Raw genomic sequence first — 23,592 nt, 5'->3', positions numbered from 1 at the left:
CTTAAAAAACTCTACTAGCCTAGACCGAGTTTGTTCTCTGTTCGCTGTCAGAATATAAATTTAGATAGTAAAATAGTATTTTAAAAGTTTGTGGATAAAAAAGTGTTTTGGGTAGAAAAAATTTGTTGACTCTAAATTAATAATATTCACTTTAATAGAAGCATTTCTGTAAGTTTAAAGAACCCATTTGGCCATTACTCTGGTGGGCGGGAGATGTCTCAGAACAAGAGACCAGAAACCGATATGCTAAGAAAAGAAAATAAATCATATCCAGATATAGAAGATGAGATGAAGAGAAGAGTTCAGAAAACTATGGAAATGAAAATCATTATATTTATGTAAAGATGACAGTAGAGTGAGGTACATTCTTTTGCCAATAAACATACAAATCAATCTTACAGAGGGAGAAAATAATAATGTAAAAAAAATAAACAAATTTTTTCTTCTCTTTTTCCATGTTGCTTTTTCTTTGGACTAAACTATGAATGAAATGAGCAGTTGCTCATTCTTTTTTTGTTCTTCCTAAACCTCAACTACAATCGTGGAATACAAAAGAATATCAATTTAGTTAGGATAGGGCAGGAGCAAATAGATGTTCATTATGCCACCATCTGCTCCTGTTCTATGTACAATTGCTCCATCCATAAATTATGTTGCTGCTTCTCGGAGCCAAACATTCCATTTCCTACTGGAGGAACATCTCTCACCAGGGTATTAACCCACGATACATCAGGCTCGTCAACATTTGATGATGGCATCAAGCCTGTTGCTGCAGTTGCGGATTTTGTTGTTAGATTGTTGCTACGGTACCCAAATGAAGCAGACTTCTTAAGCTTGCTCAGCTCGTCTCCTTGCATTCCCCAATCCAATTTCCCATCGGGGGAGCCCCAATCTGATAGATTAGTGGTCCTCATGGATGCAGGGTTAGAAGGTGCTGTAAGGCCAGCACGACTGGTCACTGCTCCACGGTCAACAAAGCTCTGGCTTCGCTTTGCAAAGGCAGTGGACCTTGAATTCATCACTGCAGCTGCAACTGCAGCAGATGAATCGTACCCAAATGTTGAGGGTTTCCTCACAGGAGAAGATGAAAGGGTAGTAGCTGGATAGCTTGCACGAAGTTGGCTCATGTTCTGGCGAATTTGAAGTCCAGTTGGTGACTGCAACTGGGTTGAAACTCCCTGCAACTGAGACAATACAGAAGGATCAAGAGATTCAAAAGAATCATCAAGGTTACGCTTCAAATCTCCAATCCTAGTGTATTCCCTGCTCCAACAAGATGGTGAGGAGAGACTTGATATCTCATCCCTAAATTGTTGTTGCCGCATATTGCTGACATGGTTCTCCAGCCCACGCAATTCCATCTCCAAGTCCAAATCCCTTGCACTAAAAGTAGTCTTCAACCGGCTACCAGGCAACTGCAAGGCAGGTGGGGTGAGATTAACTTTGTTCTGCCACAAACTTCCACTCTTGGGAGATGAACCAGTAGCCAACGGAGACATTGGAGGAGTTGAAGATGCAGGCAACGGCAAAGATGCTGAACCAAGTGACAATGGACTCATAGTTGCCATGTCGACCGCACTGACTGAAATAGAGCTCGGAGAAGGCATAGCTGAACCGGTGGATGCATATACAGGGCGCAACTCTTCAGGCTTGTGTGCAAAGAAACAAACTTTGCGGTTGCAACCAATCTCATCCTTGCAAAGCCGGGTTCTGTACTGGGCAGGATGTAGCCAGGACTCAAAAACACCATGTGCATACTCACAACCATCTGCCTTTGGACATGACCCCTTGCGGAACTCAGGGCAAGGGACACAGCTATAAGGGTACTTCTTAGGGTCTCTTCTCCTTGCGTTCTCACCTGGATGAACAAACGGGCACTCTGTCCAATCATGTGAATAAGCCCTTGAACAAGGCTTCACCTTAAAAGTAAACATTCTAAACTCATCAGTTCCATAAATACCATTGTTTATATCAGGCAAAGATGTATCAATAGGATACTCTTTCTTCTCCGTTCCTTCTTTTGATAACTGAGGCACTGTAATCATCTCCAATTCTTCCTCTTCAAAGACAGTTTGATCACCTTTCAACAATAACTCGACTGCCCTTCTTCTTGAATTGCGTAACGACTTCATGGCTACAGCAACAAAATCAATTGGTTTATTCCCATTAGCATCAACACAATTAGCATCGGCAGAGGCATTAAGCAAGCGCTTGACAACCTCAACTACAGAGTTTGCACCACCGGCGACAGCACAGTGAAGGGCAGTGATTCCATCAGAACCGCAGGCCCTATTCACATCAACCTTGCCAGTTCCGATGATATACTTCAAGACCTCAAGACTTCCAAACATGGCAGCAATCATAAGAGGGGTCCTCTCTTCAAACCCCATCTTTTTCAACCCAAATTTTCTAGCATACCAGAAGCTTGCCTCATCGACATCAAAACCCGTCACTTCTATTTCATTCTTGAAGGCAGCGAGATCATCAGAAGCTGACAATTCGAGCAAAAGTGAGAACTTGGTATACAAGTCAACATCTTTTTGCTTGTGGAATTCACCCTCCATGAGAAATTTTGAGGTGCAAAGTTTACTTTCAGAACCACCGCACATACCCAAGTCCTGCATAATTATAAACAAAACAAATTCAATAAGCCGCTCAATTCAAACAATATAAAGAAAGGAACTTAATAACAAGAGAGAAACATATATGAAAGCAGTACACACAGTTCTGTTTAGCTGCTGACAAAAAACAGGAGAAAAAACAAAATTGCATAACTTGGACTTATCAAGTCTCACAAAACCAAGTCTCTTTATATCATAAAACCAAATCTCTTTTTCTCAATCATTTAATTTTCCTCAATTATCTCATAGATTCAGATAGTATAAAAAAAAAAAAAAGCAATTATTAAATATTAGTCATGCTCCAAGCCATGGACTTTGTCCTGCAAGACTAATTCCTTTCAAAAATTTGAATAAACTGTGTAAAAACTATAAAGCCATTGAAGAATCAGTCAACAACCCAGATATTAAAATTAAAAATTAAACTAAAAAATCCACCAAAGAAAGAAACCAAGAAAATAAAACTCTTTGTTTGATTTTTGACCAAACGGAAACATACCTATGAAGACTTGTGACTTCCAGTAAAAGAAGAAGAAGGAAGTGAAGAGGGTTTTTGTTGTAGTTTTTTTGGAAGTTTAGAGTGCGAAATATGAAGAGAGAGAACTCGGCAAAGGAATTGAGTTGCAAAGAGAGAAGCAGGTGAGGGGGGTTTTATGTGTTTTCTTTGAAGAAGGAGGGAGGAAAGGGGAGACTTTTCTTCTTCGTCTCTGTTTCCTCTTTGGTCAAAGTCAACACTTCAAAGGGTGGGCCACTTCTTTAAGTTAGTTCATAGTTGGTTGCTTCACTACAGCTATACTCAAATTCAAATGAAATTCAAATGAAATCTAAATGAAACCGTTTCATTTCATATCTCTCTTCTCCTTTATCTAACCAGCTTATTGGGTTGTCAGTCACGTGTGCTTGCCACATTACCCATTACCTCACGCGCGCTCTGCTCTCTGTCTTTTACTCTCTACTTAGGTCTTTTTGGAAATTTTCATTATATTAAATCTTATGATTTTTAGACCCGAGTACATTTTGAGGAACTATCCCATAGCAATCAACGGAAATAAAACTTGAGATTGTGAGTTAAGTCATACACAACCTTTTTCGTTCGCCTTACCGTTAGGTTATCCATAAATGTGTAATGTACTCAATTTTTTTATTGCAACCAATCTAATTTTTTATGCATTTGGTTTTTTCTTTCTGTTTTTAATATTATTACTATAATATAATTTGACTAACTTAAAAAATCAATTCCAAAGTTATTAAAATCGAGGTGATTTATTTTCTTCATTAAAAAAATTATTAAAACATGATTGAAAAATATTATATAAAATATATTATGCACGTGAAATCTAATTACATTAGTTTATTATTTAAACAATAATTCTAATATTTTTTGAGATGCTATTTAAAAATATAGATTTTATTATTTATCAAACAAAATCATAAGTATCTTAGGATCCGTTTGGTTTGTTATTTTGGATAGTTGAAATAGATAATTATTACAGGTAAAATTTAAAATTTAACAAAAAAAACCCTTAGTTTACTAATTTAACTAAACACCCCAATATATAAAATTTTGTGTAAAATGACATAACACCTTACCCACCCACTATGCCGATTTCGGCCACCACTGCCGGAATCTGGTCGAAATCTCGTTACGATGCAGATCGATCGGATTTGATCGGTTGTGCGTTGATCTGAAATTTTTCATAGATCTAGTCGTAGCGACAGCTAAGAGTTGACCGTCAATGATGGCATTTCTTTAGCCTTAGATCTGGCATTTTCTAGCTATAGTGAATTACAGCCAGTTTCGATCGTGTTGTATGCCGTTGTGACAGATTCCAACTACCCGATAGTAGTTGCCGAAATCTGACAACCATGGGTAGATAAGGTGTTTTTGTTAATTTTTAAACTTTTTTCTAGGAGTGTTTAATTAAATTAATAAACTTAGGAGTTTCAAAGTAATTAAAAAATATAATAGTATTTCTAAATAATTAAACAAACAATTATTGTGAATAGATTGGAATAGGTGATAATAACCAAACGAACCTTAGCTTTTCCAATATATTACAAAATTCTTGTAAAAACATATCAATTAATTCATGAAAAAAGGTAATCAATAAGGTAAATAAAGTAATGGGCGAGTGTGAAAGAGTGCGAATGGGGGAAAAGGTAATGGACGGTGTGATAGATTCCAAGCTGTAATGTAAACGAGTCAAGCCTGCCACGTTTAACGCGTTCTCTTCCATTTAGGTGGGTGACAGGATATGCCTGACTCACCTTCCTAGACCCTCCTCCCTCCTCCCTATTGCTTTCCTTTTTCTTTTTCTTTTCTCCTTTTTTAATTTAATTTTTTAATCTTATTTGTTCCTTTCATTTTAGGCACGCATGTTTTTTTTGTGACCAATTCTCATCACTATTTTAACACACGGTAAAAACCACCCCCGGCTTTGACTTCTCTTAGGTTTCTTTTATAATCCCTAACCTTAACGTTACTCCATCTCTACCATTGTTTATGTAATGATTAACCTAATTGGACGATTGTTCATAATACTGCATTGTAAATCACTACCTTGTGGTCGTATACAAAATTTTAACCATTGAATGGATTATCAGAGTTATTGTGTTCGAGTTCCATAAAGTGATCATCTACCATATCTTGGCTTGATGTACTATGGATTTGTAAGAGATTAATAGGTTCTTATAAATTAGTTGAAGTATACGAAATCTTGGCCGATATCCATTATAAAAAAAATAAAAAATAATAATAATCTTCTGTGATTACTTAATTTTAGAATTACCCGTTTTCTTGTTATAAAGAATGTTAAATTAATAGTTTTATTTAATATTTAGATGACAAAGATTATCGAGCCAATAATATAACATGATTATGATACACACTTTATATATTTATGATTAGGACCAAAGGATAAGGGAGAATAATGTTAGATTTAAATGAGGTTAAATGTGGATGATTTAAAATTGATTATACATTACTTTCCATTATGGAAAATTTTTATAAAAATGATCATCTAAGAGTAATTTGAGGGCATATTATATAAATTATATATTTTAATTATTTTTAATAACCATTTAAATCACTAGTGTTTTGATTAAATGTAATAGAGAGTGGATAATGTTAGCTCTGACTTTCTCATGACAGTTGCTTTGAATGAAGTATTTTTATAATCTAAAGTTTATTATTATTATTTAGATATTCTAGATATGCTTTGGGGATCTTTAAACCTGAATGAATCACACCTCAAGATCATAAAATCACAATTTGGCCCTAACAAATCTCAACCTAGTAGGCCCATTCCAAATGTTAGGCAGGCTTGTATTCAGCTCACATGGCTAGCCCAAATGTTGTGACTATCTAAAAGATCTCGCCCCACTAAATATATAAATTGGGCTGACTATAAGAACTCATTTCAAAGATGGCCCAATTACTGCCCAACATATGGGCTGAAAAGCCCATGAAGTTGAAGGATTTCAAGGCGTGGGTCCTTTCTAGTAATACTTAAGTAAAAAATGCTTCAATAATTATTAGAATCTATCAAATGCCTTCCTATTTTAGGTGTCTTAGAAACTAGGATTGTTTCTATTAGGATTTTGTTTCCACTCTGTTTATTATGTATCGGGCTTATGGTGTTGTTGTATATTGTGTTTATGAAACTATAATGGTTTTTTTTCATCTGTGGATGTAGGCGGATTATTCCGAACCATATAGGGTCCGTTTGGTTTGTTATTTTAGATAGGATTTTGGAAATAATATTGGATAGTTGAATAGGGTGATTATTATAAGGTAAAATTTAAAAATTAACCAAAAAAAAAACCCCATAGATTTGCTAATTTAACCAAACATCCCAATATATAAATTTTTTGTAAAATAACAAAAACACCCCCACCCACCCACAGTGCCAGATTTCCGCCACCACCGCAGGAATCTGGTTGGAATCTAGTGTTACGATGCATATCGGTTGGATCTGACCGGACGTGCACAGATCTGGCCGTCGTTGACCGTCAATGACGATCATTTCTTTGACTGTCGCTAACAGCTAGATTTGGCATTTTTCGACCAGATCCACTGTGGATCTGGACAAAGAAAGCTACATTGACGAATTATCGACCAGTTCCGATCGTTTGTAGGCTGTTGTGACAAATTCTGGCTACCACCAACGGTGGTTGTCAGAATCTGGCAACTATGGGGTGGGGGAGTTTTGTTAATTTTTAAATTTTTTTTTTCTGGGGTATTTAATGAAATTAATAAACTTAAGGGGTTTAAAAGTAATTAAAAAAACATAATAGTATTTCCTAAATAATTAAACAAATAAATATTTTGGGAATAGGATTAGGAATAAGGTATGAAATAATAAACTAAACGCACCAATAAATATCGTGTATGTTTTTCGCTATGCGAACTTTTAACATAATCATTGAAGACTTGAATATATCTTTTATCTCTATAATGGTTGATAAATTTGTTTTTGTAAGTTCCACGAGGGGGATTGAGGGCAATATTTAGAGTGTGAAAAATGTGGTTACTATTTCTTCTGAATTGTCACAAGTTGTTGAAAACTATAACCAAAAAGAAAATAGTAAATATCTTGCTTTTTAGTATTCACATTGAATTATTAGCTCAACCCAAATCAATTTATGACTAATCAAGAGGATCTATAACATTTAGTTTCCGTAGATTATCTCCATCAGTATCACTTCACCTGTCTCTCTTGTCTCAATCCGAAAACACAAGTCATGTGTTTTGTTTTTCATGTACTTCACATGCAGAAATCAAAGCATTCTAGATTTTTTTTTTTTTTTTTTAAATCACAATTTAAGAAATTTAATTGCGTATTGATTTTCTGTGTTCACGTACTCTCAAATTCAAATTAACATTATACAAATATTGTTGAAAACAATATAATCGTAATAATCAAGCTTCAACTTTGTGTATTATTACCCACTCTTGGGTAGTTCAAATGGTTGGATGAGTGTTGAGATTAGGAGTATTTAACCGGTTAACCGATTTTCTGAACCGAATCAGATTTTCTATTCAGGAATTTTCCTAAATTAAAACCGAACTGGTTAAGGGGAAAATCTTTTAACCGGTTTTAAACTAGTTTTCCCTTTAACTTATTTTTTATTTTAATTTTTCCCTAATTTAACTTATTTTTTTATTTTGAGAGGAAAGAGAAAAGTGAAAATCGGTGAGGAATGAGAAGAAATGTGTCTGTTTGTGTGAAAAAAAAAGAAAGAGAAAAGCGTAAAGCGTGAAAGAGTAAAGAGAAAAGGATTTGGGGATTTAGGGTTTTTTAAATTTAAAGTGAAAACCGGTTTTAAAATTACTTTAAACCAGTAATCGGACCGAATTTCTGGTTTATGTGTTTACTTGAACTGAAACCGAATTGGTTTTTCGGATAACTGAAAAACTGATTTAGTTTGGTTTTTGCATTTTTTTTAACACCCCTAGCTGAGATGTATGGTTAAGGCACACGGTCTTAAGTTCCAACCCCCTGACTCCCAAAATTTAAGTGGGGGACCATGGCGTGGGATCGTTGTGTTAGTCTCTTCCAAAAATTAATTCAGGTGTTGCGCGTAAACCGGCCAAAAAAAAAAAAGGGACAAACTTTGTGTATTATTGAAAACACATGTTTGAATTACATTGATAAATTATGCATGAAAAGATGTGATGTTAAGGCTTGAAATCCATTACATTTTAACAACCAAATATCACAAGTAGTGTCTAGCAGCTTTCAAGCGTACCAATCGTTGAATTTAAGAGAGGTTCTTATTTTAGAACCACATAGGCACATACACTGTGGATTCCATTTCATTTCATAATTTCAAATGAAAACTATATCTTTGTCGTGCTAATTTGAGTTTAATAATTTAAGTTTGTTATTATGTCAAATTAAATTAAAATTATTATAGGTTAAGATATAAGCAATCTCACCTAATTAATTAAAAAAAAAAAAACGCATTCCAGAACTTCAAAAAAGAAAAGAAGGGGTTAAACTTAATTAATTATCATCTATTAGCCATATCCATAATTTTCATATGCATTGCCCACATAGTAGAAATAGATAATATGACCACGTGGTAGGGTCATTTATTTAATTTTCTTGAATGAATTTTGACTGTAATGTTTGAACCTTCCATATTAATTTTCTAATGGGTGATAGGTCATCTATATATATATAAACTTTAAATCCTAAACTCGGAACTATGAGTAATGTTAGGTCTACACTCACAACCCTGATATGGTAGCTTGTTATTGATCAACTCGTAAAATAGGTCTCGTATTGCTAGTAGGAGTCTCATTGCCATTTGTGGCGAATCAATATGGATTGCCATATGGGAGATTGTGAAAGATAACCCCTAAACCCTAATCGTAGGTTTAAATTGCTAGATTAAATAATTCAATGGTAATTAATGAGTATGTGTAATACTAATTACGGTAATTAATCATTATTTAAAGACCATTATTTCCATTAGACTACTGAGCCACTGGAAAATGTTAACCCTCGTAGCTTATGTAAATGATTAATTAGACGTTTTATGCATTTAATTATTTGAAATTTGAAAATATTGAAACAAACTAATTATTCCTAATCATGTTTGAAAGAATGTTTTTTATTAATTAACGAGTTCACATTAATCTTTGTAAAACATGATAATTTAATTTTTAGAATTATATTCCAAATAATTTTGATTATTGAGAGAGCTAGACAACTGATATATATATATATGTCACACTTATTACTGGTTCATCATTAATAATTTAGAAATTTTCATTAAGAATATATTTTTTGTTGATGTAGAAATTTGCACACACCGAGGTTGTGATTGACACATAGAGTCACGTAGGATTTGCGCGTGATCCTGATGGATCAGCAATAAACATATGCGATGAATATGCAAGGATTATATAAAACACAAGGAACAAATATTTTTTGAATGGTTCGCTACCGCGAATGCAAGGTCTACGTCTACTTTGAATGTTAGTTTTTTGTGACTTATCCTCTCTCTCTAGAAACACATTTGAGTTGGAGGTGAATTTAAATTTGATAAAACGGGGAGTATCATGATCTTCGTGTCTTAATCATAGGATCCATATCGCCAGATATCTAGAGGAAATTTATCTGCTTCGGATTTCCGGCACAACAACTTTAATGAAAATTCACATATTTTTATATATCGATTCGAGAAATCTCTATATGGTAATTTAGGTTATTTGTAGCTAGTTTACTCCAATTCGTCAAAGTCGTACAGCTGTGGAAAGAAAATTTCATTTGAAAATCTGACGCCTCTCTATCAGTTAAATTTATAGGCATTATTATTAATGAAAGAGAGACTATAAGAATGAAAATTTGAGAAGTTGATGTGACAAAAATATAATCGATTCAGTGGATTTGGAGATATTAATTGTGGTTTCCACTGGGAATGTTATAGTTTTGCATGTGATGTGCTTAATCTGCTTTTAATATAGAGATAAAAGCACTTCCACATTCATTGAATAAATGACTGTTCTTTTGCTTTTTTAAGGCTCAAATCATTAAAGATAATGCATTAAGTGATCATTAAAGATAATATCTTCTTGAAACCCTAGCTTGCTTCAACGATGAACAGCACAGCACCTTCGAATTCAATTCCTCTCTGTAAGTTCATAAATCTATCAGTTGGTAATAATTGATAAGGTAAGGTCAGAGAAAGAGTAATGACATATAATAGGTAAATGCCCCCTATAAAAGCATTTACGAGTTATATATAAAAGGAGAAAATATTGGTTAAATTCTTATGAAGGTTGATGGGATTCCACTGGTGGGGATGGGGGGAAGAAGGAAGACTGACTGAGTCATTGAAGGATCTGTCACTTGCAATTGAAAACCAAAATTGCAAAGAAAACGTGGCCCGATTTAACGTTGAAACTTTCCAGATTTTTTTTAAGTTGTATTCTTATCTTAAAATTTGATAGTATTAATGGTCAAAGCTACCAACGTCTAAATTTAAGTTTAATTAATTAATTCACTTCTGCAATTAATCTTTCTCTCTCTCTCTCTGTGTCTCCGAGACTAGCTTGCTGTTACTGCTTGAACAGGAGGAGTTAAAATGGAGGTGAAGGTAAGGTTAGTATAATTTATCTGATTTTATTTGCTAAAAATACTATTGCAACTGCTGCTTTATTAAAATTTTGTATTGAGATTATTAGACACTTAAATAAATATTCTGAAAAACGAATGGTTATCTAAAAGCAAAGATCATCCAAGTAGGAGTTTACTGTATTTGTTTTCTAAGTCTATATGGTTAGAATGTTAAAGGCTTTATGAATTAGGGTTTACAAAATTTGTCTAAATATATTAGATTAAGCTTATAGAGATCGATCATGTAGTCATTTTTTTACAAGTAAACTGTCTCTGCATTAGTGCATTATTACTCAGTTTAGTGTAATAAAATTTACATTTCCAAGAGGTTCTAAGTTTGAATCCTTATGACTACTAATAAAGGGTAACCATTGGAAGCTTACTTAACTGTTAACTTCAAGACTCCGAAAGATTAATTGAGATGCACGTAAGTTAGTTTGGATACCTTCGGATACCAAAAAAAAAAATAATAATTTACGTTTCCTTCGTCCATGTTTCTTGTTGTTATTCTCACTTTCACACCTTCCAGGCCATTGACAATTACATAGCTTAGTTGTTTAGCATATATGAACAGTTTAAATCAATTTATTTACTTATAAATGTCCAAATCTGTCCTTATTTAACTGACACCTTAGTCTTAGTTTTGTTGGTAGCTGGGTGTCCTCATATCTAATTAGTTAACACAAACATATATATTATAAATTTATAATAACATTTAAATATAAGGTCGGTTTTAATGCATAATAAAGAACAGTATTGGATAATATATTGTAAACTGTCATTTTATTTTCATAGTAAAATACAAGAAAATGATGTATAGTTTAAAGGTTTCTTCACCTTGTATAAACATTTTACATCATTATAATTATTAATTATTGACTAGGGTGATCTTCCTTCTTCTTCTAAAAATCTCTGTGTATTCATACCTAACTAACCTTTCAAAAATGGCAGTAGATATAGAAAGCAACAGCACACACACACAATGTCAATTATCAATAGTGTACCTTTATTCCTCTTTACCATTATTTTGTTATCGTTTATAGATGACATTAATTCAAAGAAAGAGAATAAAAGCAAGTTGCTCACGGCGCCGAAATGGGGTTTCATCCATGAGTTATAAATGGCTGAAATCATTTCTAAACTTACTAGCTTTAAAATATTATTCTTCTCTGAAATGGACCTGTCAAAACCTTAATGAAAACGAAGATTAGATTATATAAAACCACCCGTTTTGTTTATGTTCATACTGTTTTATTTTTTATTTACTCGACAACATGCATGTCGAGTAAAATAATATACAGATGACGTGATAGATCAGTTCAATCTAAGAACATAATCGTTGAATCGAATAGAATCGTTGATTCATACTATATAAAGTAAGGAGGACGATATTCTTTTTATGCTTTCAAGTCCTCTCAAGAATAGCACTTGAAAAAAAATTAAAATTAGTCCATTATTTTCACGTTCTCTTTGATGTCTATTTCAGTTCTTACGACTACCCACTACTCTCCTTCCTTTTAACTACCACTCGCCAACGCCCTTCTTTGAACCTCATATCTCTTTCTCTATCTCTATCTCTATGACTCTATCTTTTTCTTTCTTTCTCTCTTTCTCTCTCGATCAATATTTATTATAATTTCTTATTTCTTTTTCATCGTACAATTGTGTTTTGATTTCTTAACAGAATCGACCTTGGAATCCAAACCTACTTCTTCTCAACAACAACATCATGAACAAGTTACAGGACTGGCCAGAGCCTATTGTTCGAGTTCAATCGTTATCCGAGAGTTGCTTAAATAAAATTCCAGAGCGATACATCAAGCCTTCAACTGAGAGGCCGTCGTTCTCCTCGGAGAATAATAATATTGACCACAATGTTAATATTCCAATCATTGATCTCGCCGGCTTATTTCAAGACGATCAAAACGTTCGCGCCCAAATCATTTCTCAAATTTCCATGGCTTGTCGTGAATGGGGATTCTTCCAAATTCTGAACCACGGCGTCCGCCCTGAACTGATGGACCAAGCTCGTGAAGGTTGGCGCCAGTTTTTTCATGCGCCCATGGAGGTTAAACAAGCTTATGCCAACTCCCCAAAAACTTACGAAGGCTATGGCAGCCGTTTGGGTGTTGAGAAAGGAGCCATTCTTGACTGGAGTGATTACTATTTCCTTCATTATCGCCCTACGAATTTAAAAGATTTTAACAAGTGGCCTGCCTATCCACCTTCCATCAGGTTCTTAATTAAATTAATTACTACTGTTGATTTGTCGTTTAATTGTCAGCAAATTTAGTTGTCCCATTTTGTCAGCTAAATAAAAATCTTTAATTATTTAAAGCTTTGATTGATTATGAACATTCACAGGGAAGTGATTGATGAGTACTGCAAAGAGTTGGTGGAATTATGTGGGAGATTAATGAAGATTCTATCATTAGAGCTTGGATTAAGAGAAGATCATCTTCAAAATGCATTCGGAGGTGAAAATATTGGAGCTTGTTTGAGGATTAATTTCTATCCCAAATGTCCACAACCCGACTTGACTCTTGGATTATCGTCTCATTCGGATCCTGGAGGGTTGACGATGCTGTTGCCCGATGATCAAGTTGCGGGTCTTCAGGTCCGTAAAGGAGATAATTGGATCACTGTGAAGCCCGCTAAACACGCGTTTATCGTCAACATTGGTGATCAAGTTCAGGTTATTTATTAATCCTCTCTCTTAATTATCCATAAATTAAAATTAAAATTGCTTGGTCAGGATTCGTGAACCATAGTTGGATGGGGTCATTTTCTGTGGACTACAAATTATGACTATAATTAACCACTAATATTTCAACATCTTTATTAATATTTTGACTAAATAATATTATGATTATTTGTAATATTACACATGGATAATTATCACTATTGCACGGGATAAAAACTTTGATATTCAATTCAGTGGTACTAATTTTCTCATTTCCCCGCATTTCAAACGTGCTACCTATATAAAAGATTTCTTCTCATGGCACCGACACCTTGACTCAATTAATTTCTCACCATGCCCCTTCTCTAATTGCACATTATACACATTTTTTTTTTCTTTTTTTGTGACTAGGGGGTGTTCGATCTAGTTTATACGCACCTCGACTAATCTCTCGAGACTTTGAAATTAACAATAGGGTAATCTTCTAGTAACTAGGAGTGAGCATGGGTAAAGGGTATAACTGTAATCGGCCCCATTAGGGTTTAGTTCTGATTTTGAAAAATTAGAATCAAGAATTCTCGGGTTTGGTTATGGTTCCAATACTGCTAGAACTGCGAACCGAAACTGAGGTCCGGGTACCTGGGTAAGAACTAGGACTGAATTGTAATTTTTTGTAAACTGTTAGGGTGTATTGAGATTTTTGGGAGTGTATTTGTCATTTTTAATAAAGTAGGGGGTAATTAAAATTAACTTGAGTACTTGGAATCGGAAACCTATGTTTCAGGTTCCGATTTTAGGTTTCTAGGAACCGAAACCGACTGGTTCTGGTTCCTTAAAAAATACATGGTACTCAAAACCCATTACCCTTACCAGTATCCAACCAATTGACCACCGAGCGATGGTTCAATATACACGATGTTAATCATCATAAACTTCTTATAAGAATTGATTCCTCTCAATTGGGTGTTGCAATATTTGCTAATTAAATTTTTGGTGTTGTTTGATTTTGATTAGGTTTTGAGCAATGCAAATTACAAGAGTGTGGAGCATAGAGTGATAGTAAACCCCAATCAAGAACGGGTATCTCTTGCTTTCTTTTACAATCCCAAAAGTGATATACCGATTGAACCAGTGAAGGAACTTATAACGACGGACAAACCTGCACTGTATCCTCCCATGACATTTGATGAATACAGACTTTTCATAAGATTGAGAGGTCCTCGTGGCAAATCCCAAGTCGATTCTATGAAATCTCCAAAATGTTATTAATATTCCTATATTGTTAAAATCTAATTAGCTATAGTTATTATTATTTTTTTTTTCTTAATCTTTCCCTTAATTGATTATTTGAGATAATTGTACATCTTGTAATCATGAAAGGGATTATATTAATAGAATCAAATCAAGTTTCAAGCATAGAAGATAATATATATGTTCTTTCATTAATAGTTGTGGCTTTAGGGCACACACACACACACACACACACACACACACACATATATATATATTTTTTTTTTTTTTTTAAATCCGGTAATTGTTTCTCCCCTAACTCGAGGACAAGAACTTGACTAAAGGGCTTGTCACCCAACTAAAAGGAGAGATGTCACATAAAGAATTTGATCATGACATGTTTCATTTTTTTCATCATTGATCGAGGCAAATTAACATGGCCAATTAAATAAATTTTTATGACTGGTCTTATGGCATGATACACGTGAAATTAATATATGGTGTATTTAATATGGTTGGATTTTATTTGATTAAAATTCAACAAAATCTTTTCTCTGAAATCGTGAAATTTTTTATTAAATTTGCGACAGAGATTTACTCTAAAATTTTATTAATTAAACAAAAACCTCAATAAAAAACCAAATTAGAAGTTTCTCATTTCAATAATCCAACTATAGTTAGGGCGTGATTCACGATATAATAAACAGTATAAAATATATTTAAAAGATTGACATGTGAATATATGAAAATCATTATTTTTTTCCTGTTTGAAACAATCTGTTTCTAAATGGTGGGGATGGGCTAAAGATAATTAAATGTCACATGCATACTTTCATTGTTTGATACATGATTGATTGTCCACCCAAAAAAATAAAATAAAATAAAAATCTTGGCCACTATAGTTTTTAATTTTTTACACTAGGAATATCGTACGTTCCACATATTATAAAGTATTTAAAGGACCCATTTTCATATAATAATTATTCACATATAAAAAAGCTTATAGTATAATATTGCTAATGTTATACATTATGATAATTTTTTGCGCATTATCGTACTAACCCATGTTTTGAATCTTCAAGCTTTGCTAAAGTGACTTCTTTTTACCGACCCCACTCAAAGTTTTGGAGTTTTATTTAGTCAAATAAATACAAATAAATATTAATTAATAATTAAATTTCATGTTCAGAGTCTATACTGCCAACCATTAAGGTTCTTCTGGAAATAAAATATGTTTATCACAATGTAGCTTTCAGTGACAACTCTTACTATAAAGTTCAACAAATAATTTAATTATAAAGTTGTATTATCTATAAGACATTGGATAGGAGTTCACGCAAATATTTTTGTTTTATTATTGTCTAATTGAAGAGATTTTCATTTTATATCTTAGGGTTAGTTTTGTTGGTTTGAATTTTTTTGAGAAATTTTGAAAGGTTGTTTTATATCAGTTTCCTTTGTTAATTTTATTATCTTTATTTTTGAGGCAGGCAGCCATTGGTGATGATGGTGGTCCACGGCCGCTGATTGTGTGAGTCTCAGCCTCTAATTTCCCATAAAAATCAGATATTATCATTCAAAGTTCAAACCCCACCCATGATTTTAATACAAAACTATTATTTTATTGGTAAGATAACAATATCAATAATTTCAACGATATTAACCTTTAAAATTAACGGAAAAAAAAATATTAATCTAATGATTAACGTTGACTGATGATTTTTATGTCGATAAAACATATTAAAAAAAGTTTAATTTTTTTTTTAATAATCTTCTTTTATCTTGAACTTGTCGACAAGTTTAACACAATTAGTCAAATTATGATAATTTATGTCAAGAATAAAGACATAATTTTTGCAAGTATTTATCCATACAACATCAATTCGCATGTCTATTTCAATTAAAGTTGTACTATTTCAACATCGAGTTCACACTAAAATAATTACATCTAATAAAACATTTTTGAGAATAAAATAGCTTAAATTACATATAAAATAGACTAATTTTTTTTTTAAATATTCCCGAAATTCATAAATTGAAATATAGAAAAGGGTAGATATTCTGTCAATTTTCCTTTTAAAACGTGTTTGAAAAATAAAGAAAAAGAAATAGTATTTAATTAATGGTATATTGTAGAAATTTCAAGCTTGAACGTGGAAATTATTGGGCAAGAAGTGGGCCAGAAACGTGTATAATCTATATATATTATATTCTAGCGGGAGACAGGACAAGTCACTAGTCACAAGTGCTTGGTTACGTCAGCCAGCAGAAATAAAAAAAGATCTAAGAGTCAAATCACCACGTGCACCCAAAAGAAATGGGCACGTTTATTTGCTGTTTCATTAATTTAGTAAAGTAAAGAGGAAGCCCACCACCTATCACTTTCACTGCCCACAATAAAATAAAAAGACAAAACACATGCTATTTTCTTACTGTAAGCTAAGCATACACGTCACCGGATATTTTTATGACTTCTCAATCTCAAACTCAATGAGAGAGATGGAGAGGTAGGGACTCCAGAAGACAACATCTACGTCTCTCACTCTCCCCAATCCCAACAGCCCACCCATTTATATTATTACATAAATAATTAATTTAAAATAATCACATAAATATATGGCGAAAACATCTTCCGACCACCCAAAGATTTGTCCTAATGATAGTTTACTATCCGAAAAGTTTTGAAAACGATAATTATCTACCGACTGTTAAGATTTGTTTTGACAATTTCCTCCACCGTTCAATCTATTAGTGAAATCTGTTAATTGACTTTGATAATCATTGTAAAAAACAAAATACTTTTACTTTTACTTTTATATACGTCCTAGTGTCCCACCCATTTATATTAACATAATAATTAATTTAAAAATAATCACATAAATATAGTCAAGGACATCTTCCCCCAACCCAAGATTTGCCCTAACGATAGTTTACTCCGAAAAGTTTGAAAACGACATTATCTACCAACCGTTAAGATTTGTTTGACAATTTCTCATCAACCGCTCAGATCTATTAGTGAAATCTGTTAATTGACATTGAATGACATTGTAAAAAGAAAATACTTTTTACTTTTTATATACCGTCCCATCAATCCACCCATTTATATTATTACATAAATAATTAATTTAAAATAATCACATAAATATATAGGTCAAGGACATCTTCCCACCACCCAAAGATTTGCCCTAACGATAGTTTACTACCGAAAAGTTTGAAAACGACAATTATCTACCAACCGTTAAGATTTGTTTGACATTTTCACCCACCGTTCGATCTATTAGTGAAATCTGTTAATTGACATTGAAATCATGTAAACGAAATACTTTTTACTTTTTATATACCGTCCCAACATCCCCCCCATTTATATTATTACATAAATAATTAATTTAAAATAATCACATAAATATATAGGTCGAAGGACATCTTCCCACCCCCCAAAGATTTGCCCTAAGATATTTACTACCCGAAAAGTTTGAAACGACAATTATCTACCAACCGTTAAGATTTGTTTGACAATTTCCCACCTACTTCAGATCTATTAGTGAATCTATTAATTGACATGATAATCATTGTAAAAAAAATACTTTTACTTTTTATATACCATCCCACATACCACACCATTATATTACATAAATATTAATAAAAAAAATAATCACATAAATATATGGTCGAAGGACATCTTCCCACCACAAAGATTTGCCCTAACGATAGTTTACTACCGAAAAGTTTGAAAACGACAATTATCTACCAATCGTTAAGATTTGTTTGACAATTTCTCACCCACCGTCAGATCTATTAGTGAAATCTGTTAATTGACATAATAACATTGTAAAAACGAAAATACTTTTTACTTTTATATACCGTCCTAATAGTCCCCCATTTATTTATTACATAAAAATTAATTTAAAAATAGTCACATAATATATAAGTCGAGGACATCTTCCCATCACTCAAAGATTTGCCCTAATGATAGTTTACTACCCGAAAGTTTGAAACGACAATTACCTACCATCGTTAAATTTGTTTGACAATTTATCACCCACCGTTTAGACTGTTAGTGAAATCTATTAATTGACATTGAAATCGCGTAAAAACGAAATACCTTTTACCTTTTTATACAGATCCTAGATGGCTAGATCTCATTCGGATAAACTATAAGCAACTCCATCACTCATCATATCGAGTATGGATTATGTTACCCAGAGTAATTTACCCTACACAAGAATCATTGGATCATACTTCAAAGAGACCCGTCGAAAAAATCCCTAGAAACATGAGGAAATTAAACCAAACTATTTACGTTTTTACATACTTCAATCTACTGTGAAATCCAGCTTACCAGATTTAATTCATGATCCAGTGCCTATTTGTATGCTTGCAGCACCTAAAATTCCAAGACAACTGAACAAATTAGAGAAAGGACAATGCCATTGTAACTGCTACCTATTTTATCCAATAAATTAAGGGTCACCCGTTGTAAGGGTGAAGAATTCAGACTTCAATCAGACATCAGTCAGTGCTAAACATCATTTAGAATGTGTAAGCGCTATGAAACCCAGAAGTTCCCAACCCAGAAAAGCAAGATTAAATAGATAAATAAACTATCATGACTTTACTACAATAACAGTGAGTAAAATAAGCTGGTATGTGACGCCATAAGCTTCTCTGTAACTGCTAATGCCTTCCCTTCTTTGTGCAGCAAGAAGGACATTTGTACTGCTTGATACTTTCTGCTTTGGCTGGTGTTATCTTCACACATTTTCCATGGTACCACCGCTCACAAATGTCACAACCTATCCAAAACTCATCAGAGTTGTAACTTGACCCACAGCTTCCGCAAAAGGTTTCGTTGTGCTCATCATCTTCGTCCTCTACACGATCCTCAAGTATTTTGGGATTGCTCCTCACTAATCCATCAATTGATCTCTGCAGCATGAGAGTAGGTTATGAGCCCAAAATAATGCAAGCAAAAGAGAAGGAGAAAACTAAAACATAGTTTGAATTTATCAATTTGTATTGGTTTTATCAGACTGAAAGAATAGCGAGAATCTTTACCTTGGAGCCATTCCGGGATTTGCTTCCACTATCTACACTTGGTTTATCTTTTAGAGGCTTCCTGCCAGTAACAACTTCAAAGAGGGTGGGAAGATCGTTGATTAAGCTAAATAGCCGCTTCCTGTTGATCTATAAATATCAATAAAAATACCGAAGGACACTGGGAAAATAGGTGGAGGTTTGGAATATTTGCCCTCTAAAACACATGTAAAAACCAATGGGAGGAAGCCCCCTTATCTGAATTAGCTAGACAGTGTAACCATTCGATTAGTGCATGCATGGCTAAGAACAAGTTGATTTAAAATTTTACCTCCACCAAAGCAGTCTGTAGAGAATATTGAAAACTACAAACAGAAGGAAAAAGAAAACTATGCAAATTGTTAAGGTGAATGAATTTTCATCAAGCTCTAGAAAAACCTGAAAGGATAGCAGATAAATACAAACAACTCACTAGTCATGCCATCTTTAATTTAAGGTATATATGTGTTTGTAAATCTATCAATCTCAGAACCCAAAAGATGGTGACTAGTAAGTGGTCCTGGAAGTTTGCATCCAGCAAAACACTTTCTGATGGTGAAATGAGGGTAATAGAAATATAAATAATGTCATAAAAAACTCAAGGTTCTCTCTCGATCATCTCTTGCTTCATATAATATACCTGTTAAATGAAAAGCTTAGCTAAAACTTTGATTTCCCTATTCTGATCTTGGAAAGTGTCTCAAGTACCTTCCATCAATGTCCTGCAACAGAGAACCCTTTTGGCTGTCCAAAGAATGTCATTGGAAACTGGAATAAGATGATATGAGAACCAGCCTACAGATCCAGACAAAGCTCAATAACTCAAACTTATTTTCACCAACCCAAATCTGTCGGATTGTGCAGGACTACATGGAATACGCTCAATCCTAGCATCAATCTTAGGCTAGTCCAGCCTAATGCCACCCAAGTTGCAGCATGAATAAGGCATCTTTCAGTGATTCAAAATCTTTAGGCTTGTTGACCTCTACTGCATGGCAGCAACTATAGGCATGTCAAGCATGCTTTCACATAATTACAATGATGTGAGATGAGTCTGAACTTCAATATGAAAAATTGCACTCAAATAAATGAACAAGTTAAATTGAGCAATTCATTTCATAAAGTGGGGAACCATGCCACTTTTGATCACCAGTGCATACAATTTTTTTTTTCCCCTTTTTCCCTTGTGTATAGAAATTGCTAAGTCATTAGTATAAAAGCCGACAAAATAAGGGACTATTAGTTATAGACAGAATTAACTGGAACTGACCCCTGCTACTTCAGATGACTATGTTAGAATCCAAAGTGTCACTAGTGAACTCGTTTCTCTATAACAAGTGGTGGATAGTGCTGTGTTGACTACATACAGAACCAGCATTTAGCAGCTGATATTTGGGAACAGGTCAGGGGTAAATTCATGGAAGATGTCTGCCATATGTTGGTCTAGTACTCCATGAATATTCCGAAACATAGTATCAATTTTGGTTGTCCATAAAGAATTGATTTCCTATTAGAGTAACAGGAAGAAATGAGGATATACTGAATCCCATGAATGACTCTTTTGCAGATGAAGGGCTGAGACCAGGGACCATATATTTTTAATCCATTCTATTCAATGAATGTGTGGTAGCTGATACTGACTAATTCAGCTACAAGTAGATAGTATATGGATTGGTCCAGTGATTTCAATTGACAAGAAATAGCTAGAAAGGTGAATCCTATCCATTTAGTTTACTAAAGTTGGCCTCAAATACATTATCAATTGTAAATTGAAGACCAGGAACTAAAGGATTCGATGCAACTCCTATCATGATGGGAATAGTGTAGCAGAGAAATTGTTAAAAAATAGCAGAGATGTAGCCAAAATTTTAAAATCTCTTCAGAAGATTTTGCAGTGATTACGGCATAAGCACTTCCTTACATTGTGACAACTTTGTTCACTGTACAAGTAAAGCAATTATCAAATTTAAAAATATGATCATCACAGTAATAAACTCTTATTAGATATATCGTTGTTGAATTTCACCAAAAAAGGGCTATTGCACCTACAAGTAGCAAACACTATCTAGTTTTTAACAATGCTTCAATTAACATTGAGTATCCACAGCAAGTATACACAAAATTGTACCTTTCATTGCGATTAAGTCGAGCACCAAAGTAGAAAGCCACTGCAAGCAACCAGCAATCACTATGAACTGCAACAAGAGAAAGCCAATCTTTCCTATGCATCCCATCCCTCGAAAAATTTATGCCCAATGCTGGCTCTGGAACCTCCGGTGGCACCTCATCAGCAGGCATTGCCACCTCCCAAGATTCATTTGGGTGTCCGTACAAACACAGATTCTCCTTCTCTACAAAAATGAACCAAAAAAAAATAAAAAATTCTAAGCTTAATTCACAAATTCTAAGTATTTCAAATGTCGAATGCTGTTAATCAAATTTAAAGTACATCTTAAGCTCACTATAGATGCAACCGACTAACTTCGCTGAGCAACCAAAAAGTAATAAAGAAAGTGAACTAACCTGGATCGCATTGTGAGTAGAACTTGTCGACATCTAAAAAAAAAAAAAACCGTCAACTTCAAAGAGAAAATCAAACAAAAACACTTCCGTTTCATCTGAACATTAGGGTTTAAAATTCAAAGAGAGTGAAAAGAAGGACCCGAAGTGAGAGCACGAACGAGAGCCGAGCGACGACAGTTGAAGTCCTTGAAGATCTCTTCTACCGTACGAGGACTTGAAGAAACTGAAGCCATTTGCCTGTACGTATACGGTACCGTATACGTACGTACGTATTAAGGTAGATTCGTATGATGTTTTGAGTTAGAAACGGAAGGTTTGAGTACAGAGGAGCTGAAGATCGGTTATCTGAAGACTGAAGCTTTGAACTTTCCCACTGTAGAAGGCGAAACGCCAAAAGTTTGAAGTTATTTATATTAGGAAAATGCAAAGCCAAGTAGTTCTGTTATTGGGCCTTTTCTTGGCCCAGTTGATTTTTTAAATTTTGAGTCGTGTACGTTATTGCTAGGTCAGATTATAACCGTTGGATTATCATAGATCAACGGTCATGAATTTGTGTTAACAATTTAAGTCATAAATTTAAGTTAAAAGGTATTAAATATCACATAAATATATAGGTCGAAGGACATCTTTCCCACCCCCCAAAGATTTGCCCTATGATATTTACTACCCGAAAAGTTTGAAACGACAATTATCTACCAACCGTTAAGATTTTGTTTGACAATTTCCACCTACCTTCAATCTATTAGTGAATCTATTAATTGACATGATAACATTATGTAAAACCGAAAATACTTTTACTTGTTATATAACCATCCCACAGTCCACCCATTATATTACATAAATATAAAAATAAAAATAATCACATAAATATATGGTCGAAGGACATCTTCCCACCAGCAAAGATTTGCCCTAACGATGTGTTTACTACCGAAAAGTTTGAAAACGACATTATCTCCAATCGTTAAGTTTGTTTGACAATTTCTCACCCACCGTTCAGATCTATTAGTGAAATCTGTTATGACATTAATAACTTGTAAAAACGAAAATACTTTTTACTTTTTATATACCGTCCTAATAGTCCGCCCATTTATTTATTACATAAAAATTAATTTAAAAATAGTCACATAATATATAAGTCGAAGGACATCTTCCCATCACTCAAAGATTTGCCCTAATGATAGTTACTACCCGAAAGTTTGAAACGACAATTACCTACCATCGTTAAATTTGTTTGACAATTTATCCACCCCACCGTTTAGACCTTTAGTGAAATTATTATTGACATTGAAATCGCGTAAAAACGAAATACCTTTTCCTTTTTTATACAGATCCTAGA

General features: G+C 33.7%; 3 protein-coding genes across 3 annotated transcripts; 1 reads left to right on the top strand and 2 right to left on the bottom strand.

Moving 5' to 3' along the window:
* Positions 1 to 356: 356 nt before the first annotated feature.
* LOC116122497 (zinc finger CCCH domain-containing protein 29-like) lies at positions 357 to 3,268 on the bottom strand. The gene is made up of 2 exons (XM_031408333.1): positions 3,118 to 3,268; positions 357 to 2,618 (listed from the first exon to the last, which is right to left on the bottom strand). The coding sequence occupies exon 2, from the start codon at positions 2,607 to 2,609 to the stop codon at positions 600 to 602; it is 2,010 nt and encodes a 669-aa protein (XP_031264193.1). The 5' UTR covers positions 2,610 to 2,618; positions 3,118 to 3,268; the 3' UTR covers positions 357 to 599.
* An 8,983-nt stretch (positions 3,269 to 12,251) lies between these two features.
* LOC116122488 (probable 2-oxoglutarate-dependent dioxygenase At5g05600) lies at positions 12,252 to 14,846 on the top strand. The gene is made up of 3 exons (XM_031408327.1): positions 12,252 to 12,982; positions 13,112 to 13,442; positions 14,445 to 14,846. The coding sequence occupies exons 1-3, from the start codon at positions 12,477 to 12,479 to the stop codon at positions 14,697 to 14,699; spliced, it is 1,092 nt and encodes a 363-aa protein (XP_031264187.1). The 5' UTR covers positions 12,252 to 12,476; the 3' UTR covers positions 14,700 to 14,846.
* A 4,136-nt stretch (positions 14,847 to 18,982) lies between these two features.
* Positions 18,983 to 22,621, bottom strand: LOC116122562 (PHD finger protein ALFIN-LIKE 1-like). The gene is made up of 5 exons (XM_031408395.1): positions 22,396 to 22,621; positions 22,257 to 22,289; positions 21,862 to 22,084; positions 19,716 to 19,836; positions 18,983 to 19,586 (listed from the first exon to the last, which is right to left on the bottom strand). The coding sequence occupies exons 1-5, from the start codon at positions 22,487 to 22,489 to the stop codon at positions 19,335 to 19,337; spliced, it is 723 nt and encodes a 240-aa protein (XP_031264255.1). The 5' UTR covers positions 22,490 to 22,621; the 3' UTR covers positions 18,983 to 19,334.
* Between the last annotated feature and the right edge of the window lie 971 nt (positions 22,622 to 23,592).

This window comes from Pistacia vera, unplaced genomic scaffold, assembly GCF_008641045.1.
Source record: "Pistacia vera cultivar Batoury unplaced genomic scaffold, PisVer_v2 Contig135, whole genome shotgun sequence".
Taxonomy (NCBI): domain Eukaryota; kingdom Viridiplantae; phylum Streptophyta; class Magnoliopsida; order Sapindales; family Anacardiaceae; genus Pistacia; species Pistacia vera.
This window is presented reverse-complemented; position numbering and strand designations above follow the sequence as displayed.